General features: G+C 46.9%; 1 protein-coding gene across 1 annotated transcript in view; it reads right to left on the bottom strand.

Moving 5' to 3' along the window:
• Window positions 1-6031, bottom strand: part of PTPRN2 (protein tyrosine phosphatase receptor type N2) — a 914532-nt gene extending 908501 nt beyond the window's left edge. Inside the window, exon 1 of the mRNA XM_040984210.1 lies at window positions 5903-6031. Coding sequence (XP_040840144.1) covers window positions 5903-6031 — 129 coding nt within the window. The remainder of the gene's footprint in view (window positions 1-5902) is intronic.
• Between the last annotated feature and the right edge of the window lie 6131 nt (window positions 6032-12162).

Genomic DNA, 12162 nt, shown 5'->3' with positions numbered 1-12162 from the left:
ATCAGTGCTTTGGGCTCAGCTACAACCTTCTGGAAGACTCTTGGAATCCAAGAATATTCTCGTCTTACTTCCTTCCCTGAGAGCTGAAAATGCTAGAAAACCATAAATGATTTAGCATTATAACTACTTAAAACTATAACAAAACCCATCTGCTGTGTGGATTACATGGCATATATTAATAGCAAGTATCTTATTGTTTTCCCAGTGGTAATTTTCCACAAATAACAAAGTGTTCTCGTTCATCGATTTCCCATTACCCCACAGTGTTTCCTCCTTGAGTTCTCCAGTGCAGTAAATAACAACACGGCGTGATATCCATTCCCATACCCTGTGCAGTGCAACTGCGACATAGTGATGCTGAGAGCTGACCTTTGAGGGACCCTGGCATTGGCTGTGTGCTTTTCCTGCATGGTCCCTGGCCCTTTCAGTGCACCTGCTACAACTCCCACTTTGACAAATAAGGAAAGCAGGATTCGTAAAGGTCAGGAGCACACAGGCAGCCAGGGAGTAGTGAAACCAGACTCAAAGGCCAAACACACACAGGCTCCTGCTGTTCCCAGCTGTGCCAGGCAAGAGGATGTGGTAGTGTGGATTCACACATATATCTACACCTGAGGAGACTGCAGAGGAGTGACACTGCACCATCCACCATGCCATGCCAAGCTGTGCCAAACTGTTCTCCCCCAAACCTCACCCCGTGCTGACCTTTACACATGGCAAGCACCCTACCGAGAGTGAAGCGAGGATCCTCACGTCACAGAGGGCATCACGCCAGTGCCCCACCCACTCGCCTCCTGAACAACACCCACCCTCCACCCTCTCCTGTTGCCCCACCCTTGCTTGAATCTACGTCTACATGACTCGCCCCACTCACAAGCTAACAAGATTCCCACCACCACCACGCTGGGGTGTGGCTCACAGCAGATTTTGAGTACACCAAAAGAAACCAGGGGAAATCAGCCCAGCAGTAGGGGCCCTGCTTGTCTGTGGCACCAGGGGGCATCCACGAGGGCTGGTGCACCTTGTTTGCTCCCTGTTGACCTAGAACAGTTTCTGGAACCTGTTTTATTGACCTCCAGGCATCTGAATGCCAGTGGCCTAGACACTGCAGAACAGTGTTTCACGTGAAGGAAAAGTAGGCATGAGGAGCAGGTGGGTATGACTGAGTTTCCAGGAGCAACATTCCCTGCTATCCTGGAACTTCTTGGTTGGGTCTCTCTCTGCCAGTAGCAGAACAAAATCCCACTGTGATGGTCCCAGTGGCATCTGTTCAAGCCTTGGGGCTACTGGCTAGGCAACAAACACCATTTTTAAATTGAGCCTTCTCATTATTTTGGTGTTTCTGTCCCTCCCAGCATGCCTAGCCAGCTCCATGTCCCACACCTGGCCACCCATCTCCCTGAGATGTCACAGGTGGCTGACATCCAGACCCTGTGCCATCACAAGGCCACACATCTGAAGCCTACCAGCCCTGCCTCCACTTGCTGGCATGCTGTCTACTCACTGAACATCATGTGCTGCTCGGAAAGGGGCACTGACTGAGGCTTGCGATCCACAGCAAGAGGGATCACCCTGTGCTGGGTCCAGCATGACATCCTGCACTCACAGAGAAGCCGACGCAGAAGAAAACACATTCAGCTCCTTGCAAAGCTGAGGCTGGGAGACAGCTGGCACTTAGGTGCCATGTACTACTACAACACTGTTCAGCATGCAACAAGCAACAGAACAATCTGTCATCCACAACACATCATGCAAAGTTCTACAAACCTTTACCTTGCCTACAGACTCAGTCCAGAGTTACTACACCCCCAAAGCCCCAGTGGCTGTTGGTGGCCCACAGTAGCCACTGTCCCTGAGACTGTCAGAGCTCATCAAGCAACAAACCTCACGACTCACTGCACTTCACTCTATGCTACTTTGTGTTCTTATCTTGTCTCCTCTCAAATCTCAAAAAAAGCAGCTGTGCTTGAACCTGTGAAACTCCATGACTAATGCCTACAGTAGCTCCTCTCCTTGGCTGATATTAGAAACTTCCCAATGATAACTTCGTATCCATTACATTTTCAATGCCAAAGGCTAAGAAAAGAGGGACTCTGAACAAAGCCCGCTTTTCCTTTCTTCCCTAATAAAACACACAAAGAGGTTTCATAACCTAAGGTTAGGGGGAATTTGACTAATTCACATTTTTTCTAGGAAACACATCAGCACAGGAAATAACACTGTCAGATTTGAGATGTTCTTATGAAAATTCATGTTCATTTGGAACATTCAGAATGAGGAAGCAGGTCGGCCTCTACCTCTTCGTGCTCCAAACAGACATACTGGCAAGCCCCGCAAAAGGTAAACGGGAACCTGCTCTGTTCATGTGGTAGGAGATGTGAGACTTAAACTCCCAGCTGTGCTTGGCACATCTGGTGCCCAGGTGTTGACTGCCCCCATAATCCTGGCATCATCAGCCCGGGAGCAGGCACTGTTAGAATTGTGGCATCTAACTGAATGCTTCTATCACCTCAAAACCCCAAGCTGCGTGAAACCAAAACGAGATATCCAAGGATGGAGAAGTTGTTCCGTATTAAGAACCCTCTATTCTTACAATAAGACCCTGAACACAGCAAGAAATCAAAGTGCCTCACCCCAGAGGCTAGGCTGCCCCTGGCAGGCGAGGCCGTTGTGGGAGGTGGGAGCAGCCAGAAGCTTTTGTCCGGAAGCCATTATCCAAGGCAGTGCCACACTGTGGAATGGAGCATCTTGCTTCTCCCGCCCATTTTCTCAGATTCAGGCTGTGGCTGCAGTTTGAAAGACAAAGGAGGGACACAGGGAGCAAGGAAAGCCCATGTGAGTGGCTTCCTGTCCTGGACAGCCTGTCAGTGCTGGTGGCTAAAAAGGCAAGCGCCAGCACCTGCCCCTACCTCAGGCTACCTGCATCTCCCTGCATACAGAGAGTCCGTTCAGCGCCTCACATCATCCATCTTCAGCGCAAGAGCAAATTCTAATTAGGCTGCTGAGAGCCCAGCCACGAACAAACCCGCAGCCTGATGACGTCAGTCTCTGAAGCGTTCCCGTGTCCCCATACACCCTGCAGAGTTTCCTTCCCGGCCACTGGAACTGAGGCTCTGTTAGGAGGACAACAGACGGCCACCTCCACCCACCCCCTACCGTTACCCACATCGAGTACAGAGAGATCTGCAGAAGGTCACCTGCCCACCCCCTCAATCTAATCTTCCCAGTTCTGAGACTGCCAACCTCACCACCACCCCAAGCAGGAAGCTGGGTCCCACTCCCACCACCCTGGACTGCTCAGAACCTCAGGTTTACTTGAAGGATACGATGTTATTGTTATCCTTCTGGTCCAGACTGAATGGTTTATAAAAGCTGTGCAAGAGGCCAACTTTGGAAGGGCAAAGGGACAGATGGTACAAGTTGCAGGTGGACAGTGAGGCAGCAGGGCCAGCGGAGCCTCCTGTACCAGTAGCCCCATCTCTGTTGGCCTGACAGCTCGTGACTGGTCACCCTGTGCTTTCTCTTCTCTCTTGCTTCCTTGTCTCAAATGTCAGTTCAGGACAGAGAGGGACAGAACAGGATGGGAAGGGAAGCACAGTAACCCTCCCGCTGCTCACTGCTCAATCATTCAAACCCAAAGTGCCTGAACCCCCAGTTGCAGGTTGCACTTAGGGCTCCACAGGCCACAATCACTAGATACCCAGAAAATCCCAAATCCCAACCACAACATGAGTTCCAAATACTCTCTGGGGCCAAAGGCATCCACATCCTGTGGTATAAAATTCCACAGGCCGACCATGCTACAACCCACTGGTTTGGAAGCCTTCCATATTTTATCTGGATTTGATACATCACTCCACCAGTAAAAACTGAACCCCGGGAAGAACACAGCTGCTGTGCAGACCTGAAGTAGTCTACAATGAAACACTGGCCAAGACAAAGAAGAAATGAACACAGAAGAAATACCCGATTAACAGAAACACCTGTAAGGTTGTGGGAGGTACGCTCTGAATGCTGGATACGTGGGGATTCTCCTGAGAGTAGGAAGATGAGCATCATGGTCTGAGAACCACAGGATTGCAAGGATCTAAAGCTACAAGATGCATCCCCCAACAGCTGCAGTGTGACATCTTTATGTTGTGCAATTAGTTGCCTGTGAATGATGAACCAATTATTTCAGGAAGCCCATGTCAGTTCTGTCTGCTGCAGCCTAGACAGGGCCCTACCCATTGTAGAACCTGAGGGCACAACAGCAAACTGCTTCCGTGTGCAGGTCCCTGCCACTTGAATGGTGGAGGGTGGGGGCAGAAAACGGTCTCCGCTTACATGGGCTAGGAATGTGTGTCTTACCGGAGAGGAGGACTGTCGGGGCCCATAAAAATCATAACCAGAGCTCCTTCAGTTCAGCTCCATCCCCATGTTCTTGACCAACTGATTCCAACACTGAAGGTGACATTGGTGCACCGGGCAGGGGCTGGAAAGGCCAAGCCAGGCCTCCCATCTGCTTAGTCTTCCGGTCTTCCGTAAAGGTAGTTCTTATTTGAAGTGCAGGTCACTACTCTGGGGCAATCCCTGCTTTGAACTCCTTCCCTACACACTGTTGGCGAAACAGCTGGGTACAACTTGTGATCTTTATTTTTTAGAAAAAGAAAACTTACCTTCTTACTTTCAGTAACTTCCTTGATTTCAACTTCCTAACTATGCAAGTTAAACTTTTCGGAGAACAGGAAACGGTACCAATTTCAGAATATCTGCCAGGATTTTTTGTTTGTTTTTAAAACACAGAAGTTGCTGTTTTGGAAATGTGCTGTCAGCATTATGTATTCCTCTTTCATTAATTGAAGGATGTGATAACATCGACCTCCACTAGGCTTATTCTGATTGGCATTTTAATCGGCCCTTTGTTTCTGTTCTCAGACCATTTCCTGAAATGGAACAATAGCTTCAAAGGAAGCATATTTGTCAAATTATACTTTTGGATTAAGAAAGCCTTTATGAGCTGGTTTCCATAGAGATTAAAATTAAAGAGAAGCTTTGGAGGGGGGTGGAAATTACTGGGTAAAGAGTCCTGAATGTTAACTATTGCAGGGGTAAATAGCCACTCTGTATCTGCAATAGGTGAGACTGGGCCAGGTGGAACCTAACGCAGATCTCCACAGTGAATAGCTGGAGCCCTGCTGCCTCCTGGGTCCCACACCAGTAAGAAGCTGCATCCGCAGTAGGAGAGCTGGAACATTCCCTGAACTACATAAAATATGAGGAACTGTTTTGAAACAACTGTTATGCAAAAACTGTACATGCACTTTGAATTTTGTATACCAAAACAAACCTGTCTTTTCATTCCATTTGAAGTACCCATGGCAAATATGTTCCACAAAAGAACAGCATCAAAAGTAAAAATAAAGGCAAGAAAACCACACTTAAAAGTATGATTGTTCCAAGAGGCCACTGAACTTATCTGGACAATAAGATGCTGGACTTTATGCTAGGTATATGCTTGCAATGAAGGAATCTCAACTGAACTTGAACTGTGGTTATACAGCAAGGTGGAGGAATCCACTATGGAGGGAGGGGTATGGGAGGGGTGGGGGGAATCACCAGTGCCTATAAAACTGTATCACATAATACAATGTTAATAACAATAAAAAAAAAGTATGATTGCTCAGGTACGGTATGCATGTATCACACACCTGCTTTTCTAAAAAGACACACATTAGAGACATGATTTGAAAGGTAACCAAGACTTTCAGCTGTCCTAGGCTAAACCATGGTTTCTGATCAGAAAGAGAAAACTACAATACGTTACTGGCCCTTTAGCAATCATATCTCAGGAAATGTACTGTGTTCTCGTCACATGACAGAACTCAGTATTTCTCGAATTTTAACATGCATATGAACCCACCAGGAATCCTGTTAACTGCGCATTTCCAATGAGCTGGCCAGGCAGCTTCCGGTCTGTGTGCTTTATGTCGAGAAGCAAAGGTATTGGCATGAAAATATCAATCGTTGTCAAGAAACCGCCACCAGTCATTGTTACAGCTAATTCCGCAAAGTAAATTTAACAAACTCTTTATAATCCATTTTCTAAACCCAAACTTTTTCCTATTCCAGATGACCAATAGCATGCATTATTTGAATCATTTTAAAATATTTACATATGGAAAATCGCTCCTCAACTAATTTTTACAAACAGATTCAATTTTAAGACTGAATTCAGGGAGCTGTGGCATGCTGAACTGGGATGCCTCCGGCATTGTTGGCATCCTATATGGGTGCCAGTTTAGGTCTCAGCTGCTGTATTTCCACTCTTGCTCCCTACTGGCACAATCTTGTCTAATTTGGTTTCTCATCTCAGACTGTGAAGAGATCTTGTACTCCCAATATATTGTATGTGGGCCTGAGAAATTAGCAAATGCCCCGCATAGTAGGGCCCAGGCACCCATGTGGGAGACCCAGATGGAGTTCCAGGCTCCTAGGGCTTTGGCCTGGTCCAGCCCTGACTGCCACAGTGATCTGAGTAGTGAGCCAGCAGGTGGAGGATCTCTCCGTCTGGTTTTCCCTCTCTCTGAACCTTACCCTTCAAATAAATATTTCTACTTTAAAAATTTAAAAAGATCAAATGCATTTTTAATAACGTTGGGATTTAACTGGAATTTAAAAGATAAAAACTACTTTCTTGGCCTGATGTTCGCAATTCTCTGAATTATACACACACACATGTTTCAAGCAGTCTATTTTGGTAACTTTCTAGGTGTGTTGAAAGAACACTCCAATCTCCCATTTGTCAGTCCTTGCCCACAAATAACACATTGTGAGTACAGGATCTCTTCATAATCATGGGTGCAAAACCAAGTTAGATAACATTGCTACTGTATTTTCCTTTCTGAACACTGGTATTTAACGACCTGGAGACAACCAGATATGCCCCGTAACAAGTTTTAGCAGAGGAGGAAACTGATGAACTCCTGGAAATCAGCTAAGGACAATCCTCTGCTTTACAAAACCTGTACATTGTCAGTGTGTTTCAGGTACTTCCTCTGTACTGAGACGCAAATTTTATAGAAGCAGCAAAACTGGCTAAGACTCTATAACTTTAAAAGCCCATTCCTGAGATCAACATTGTTCACCTGATGAGGCAGTTCTGCCAAGCGCAGCTGCTGTGCTATGCTAGTCATTGTTACTCAGAAGTGTGGGGTCTGGGCCAGCACTGTAGCTCAGCAGGTTACATGAGCCTAAGTCACCACTTGTCCCACCAGCATCCCATACTGGAGCACTGGTGCCCTGATTCTTATGCAACTTCTTGCTGCTGCATCTGAGACACAGCAGATGCCCAAGGCCTGGGGTCACTGCCACCCATGTGGGAGACGTGGATGGAAATCCTGGCTCCTGGCTTCAATCTGGTCCAGCCCCGGCTGTGGCAGATACCTGGACAGTGAATGAATAGATAGAGGATCTTTTGTGTGCACCTCCCCCTCCCTTCTCCCTGTCTTTCTTATTACTCTGCCTTTCATATAAGTTTCTTTGAAGAAAAAAAAAAGTGTGAGGTCAAATGCATTTGAAACACATGAGCTGTACTGCAATGTTTTTATTGTTTGAAGACTTCCGCAAAACCTACAAAGTGCTGTCTTCAAAAAGGATGCTACAGACAATGTTTGCCAAAAAACCTCCTTATGGAAACTTTCATCACACAACACCTCAATGGTATCCAGCAAACTAGACGATGAATGAAGTAGGAAAAAAGGTGATCATAGCCGTTATCACCCTTGAGGTTCTCAATCTTACACACCCTGGGCCTGCCAAACCGTGAATTGTGCTGCTGACACCGTGGTGCAGCAAGTTTACCACAGGTCTGCCAGCTCAAGTCCTAGTTGCCCCCGTTTTTTAATGATTTTTTTTAAGGATTTATTTTATTTTTACTTGAAAGGCAAAGTTACAAAGAGAAGAAAAGACAGAAAAAGAGAGAGATCTTCCATCTGCTGGTTCACTCCCCCAAATTGCCACAACAGCAGGAACTGAGCCAATCCAAAGCCAGGGTCTTCTTCCTAGTCTCCTATAAGGATGCAAGGGCCTACAGAATTATGCCATGTTCCACTACTTTCCCAAGCTATAAGCAGGGAGCTGGATCGGAAGTGAAGCAACTGAAACTCAAACTAGTGCCCATATGGGATGCCAGTACCTCAGAAGGAGGCTTAGCTCACTATGCCACAGCACCATCCTCACAGAAGATGGCCCAAGTGCTTAGGCTCCTGTACCTATGTGGGAGGCAAGGAGTAAGTTCCTGGCTCCTGGCTCCTGGCTCTTGGCTCCTGATTCCTGGCTTCAGCCTGGGCCAGCCCTGGCTGTGGTGGCCATTTAGAGAGTGAATGGTCTCTCTTTCAAACAACTCACCAGATCTTTAAAATAATAAGATGATTGTTGGAACTACAACATCGTTTTGACTCATGTGGTTGAATCAAGATTACAAGCCCTGTCCTCTCCTCCTGGGGTGCCCCCTCACCTCCCACCCCAACACAGCCAGGCTGGTTCACGGTTTCCCACAGTGAGCCCTAAAGAAGTTAGAGCCGTGAGCAGCTCAGGTCAAGCCCATTTAGAATGCGCTCCCCCCCCACACACACACACACCAAGTCCCTCTTAGAAGTTCAAAAGCACAAATTGTGTTAAAGACCCTGGGAGTTCTCCTTGTAATGACAATTTCATAGCTTTGTGCGATCTGTTGCTGTGCTATTTTTGTTATTTTAATATCTTTTTAACCGTGACATCTTTGTGCATGCCCACAGGAAGTGTAACAACCCACTTGCTGAGACCACACAGGGAAAATATTCACGGATTTCCTCCTGAAAAGAGCCATTTCCTTTATGATATCTTAATGTTTTAATTTAAACTGTTCTCAAAAGCCTCTCCTACCAAAGTTACCACCAAGCAAACAAAGCATGGCGTGGTGCCTTTACACTGTCTTAGAACTTGATATTCCTAATACCAGCAGAGTTGCACAGTTCAGAAGGCCCCTGTCACACGGATTCCTCCACCCAAGACATGATTAATGGGCCAATGTGAAGCGTGAGACCAGCTTGCCTTCTGCAGGGAATTCCTGCTCTACCCCCATATGCTCCTCCAAGGATGAGGTTTTGTTCTCGCAGAGCCTCCCACTTCCCAAGTCTAGCAAGCAGGAGTCCAGGAGAACAGATTCACCTCCAAAACAGCAACAAAGGGAAGAACCGCACTGCAGACACCAGCCACTTGTGCATAAGACACAGAGCTGTGAGCTTTAGAAAGTGACAACGCAAACGATCCCAAGGGGCGGGTCTCGGGGCTGAAAGAGCCCAGAGAGAGGAGTCCCACCGCAGCCTCCAGAACTGCAGTGCTTCTCAGGGTGTTAGCACAGCCTACTGCTGCACAGCAGCCCAAGCGGAGAAGTCCCTCGCCTCCAAGGAGGCCAACTCATACTGGAAGAACTAAATTTCCAAGGCCTTGCTGAAGCTAAGTTAATCCCACTGGAAGTCTGAGCCACTGATCCTTAAGCTACTTGGTGTGATACAGAGTAGAACTTCTTGTTCAGAAGCGAAGGAACATTCTGGGTCACTGGCAGCGTGCTGAGCACACATGCATGACACACTCAGTGAATGATGGCTCCAACCCCCTGCCCGCACTTCTGCAAAATCACCCTCCAAATACTTTTTCAAGTTCAGTATCTGCTCTGAGATGATAATGGCATGGGTTCCGGTCATGTCACCAAGGAACTGTCCAGGCTTGGAGGACTGCCCATCTGGTGGAGACCAGGAGGCTGTGTGATAACTTAATGCAAACCTTCAAGAATGGGAAAGATACTGAGGAGTGAAACAGGGCACCCCTTTCTGCCCTCACGCCCCCATCACTAGGGCTGGACTCCGTTACACTGCCTGGAGGTGAGCAAGAGAGATCCATCTGAGAAGCTTCTAGCCCTGGAGGGACTATGCTATCTAGGGCTGGTAAGCTATGGTCAAAGAGCCAGTCCCTGCCACCACAGCTTATTATAAATGTCACTGTGTTGGAAAACAGCCATGTCTATTTCCCTTCATTTTGTCTATGATCACTTTTGTCCTACAACAGTGGGGTTCAGGAGCTGGGACAGCGATTTCCTTGTCTGAAAACCCTAAACTACTTGAACAAAAGCTTAGCTAACCTTTGATATATGGGGAGAGCAGACTACTCACAGGGTTGAAAGGAGGTCAGCAAACAGGCTTCGGGAAACAGGCAGGAAGCATCGCATAACCACACAGCTCCACGGCAGCCAGACAAGCTACCAGGCACAGCTGCCTGCGGCCTGGATCCCAGCTAGCCGCTGCCACCACCGCACCGGGCCCCTGCTTTTTCTGTGTGTTTGCTCAGAGTTTGTACCAAGCACAGGACTATGGTTACTTCCATCAAACAACTTCATGCTCTCCCCTTATTCACACCCCTAAACCCAGACGCCATTGTCTATCACACTGCTCATCCCGATTTTACACTCAAAAATGAACCATGTTATTATCAAACTCATAGCTGAGCCCCTTCTGCAGCAGAGCCTCGGATTCCTGCGCAGCTTTCACCTCTGGCCACCTGACACCAAGCATGGGACTCCAGTCTCATCTTGGCATGCTTCCAAAGGCATGCTCAACTCGGAGCTCCCACCTGCAGCATGCTGGATCTTGGGCTGTGCAATAGGAGTTTTTCTCTGCCCTTTCAGCTGTGGTCTTGGGCTAAATACATCCTTTAAGTCTACATCTGTGCCACGATGGCAAGCAGGGGAAAAAAAGACTTGCACTAAAACAAGAACCCTCTCCACTCCCCACTCTGCCCCCAGGTTAACCTTTTCCAAATTTGCAGCATCCCTGTCTTGCACCATGGTGATGAGAGGACTTGGATGAAATCCCACCTGGGAGAGTGGAGACAATAGCCTTTGCCAGAAATGCAGAGTCCTACATACTAATCATGTTCTCTTAGATGAGTCATTTATTCCCTCCATACCTGTTCTCCTAAAACGTTGGGGGTGTGTGATTTTTTTCTTACCATAAAAACCTAGGAAATTAAGAAAATCACAAGCAATAAAAGAACACCAGCTACATCAGCAGCCAGCATTATCATCCCTATTTATGCTTTGGGTTTTAGCCATTTTCCCCTCAGTATTTGACAGCCCAGGATCACACTGCATGGACAATTTCCATTTCATGCACCTTTGCCTTAGGACAGGGTTCACACTGCCCTATCCCTTATGTCTCTCATCAGCATGAATTTTCAATCCATGCCTAATGTTTACTTCTATACATAAACATTACCGATTTAACAAATTCCCTCTTGAAGCAACTTTACATTATTTTCAGTGTTTCCCCCTTTAAAATAACATTGGGTCAAGCTACCTTCACTGAAGTTCTGGGGGCTACCTCTGAAAAGAATTCTAGAGCTTTAACGGTATATTCATGTGCTTAAGACTCTGCGGAGAGACTCCCAAACCAGCTTTTCCCCAAGGAGCGAGCCTTGAAACCTAAGTTTCTTAATTTGTTAAAAGACAGATTCTTACAAATTCTGAGATACTTCCTGTTTCCACTTTTCATCACTAGGGCATGAGTGTGAACTATCATTGGCCAAAATCATGTATCAGAAGGTGTTATGACGTGAAAACATTGCCTGCGACGCCATAAGGTCTCCACTTGCAATTCAGATGCCTGCGAACAGCCTGGAAAGGCAGAAAAGATGCCAGCTACCTGGGAGACCTGGATGAAGTTCTTGGCTTCAGGCTTCAGCCTGGCTCAGTCCTGGCTATTGTAGCTATCTGGGGAGCAAGTCATCAGATGGCAGATCTGTCAGTCTCTCATTCTTTCTCTGTGGCTCTGTCTTTCAAATAAATAAATCTAAACATCTATATAAACAAATAAGAGAAAATAAGCTCACAGGGCCCATGTGGCAAATGAAGCTTCCAGACAAGATCACGCTTTGCAATCTCCTAGGTAAACTTAGTACCACATGCTGGCCCACCAGGATGGACCAACATGCCATGTTCCACATGCGTGCATAGTTATTTGCTAGCAAGTTCACCAGCTGTGACTTCTAGTTGTGCCCCATGGAACTCCTCTGTAACATCCAAATGATCCCATTGGTTACAAGAAAGAAAAAAAAATGGAGGGTTGCTTAGTCTCCTGGAAGTAGTAG

This window comes from Ochotona curzoniae, unplaced genomic scaffold, assembly GCF_017591425.1.
Source record: "Ochotona curzoniae isolate NIBS_2020 unplaced genomic scaffold, NIBS_Ocur_1.0 contig_4105, whole genome shotgun sequence".
NCBI classification, from domain to species: domain Eukaryota; kingdom Metazoa; phylum Chordata; class Mammalia; order Lagomorpha; family Ochotonidae; genus Ochotona; species Ochotona curzoniae.
This window is presented reverse-complemented; position numbering and strand designations above follow the sequence as displayed.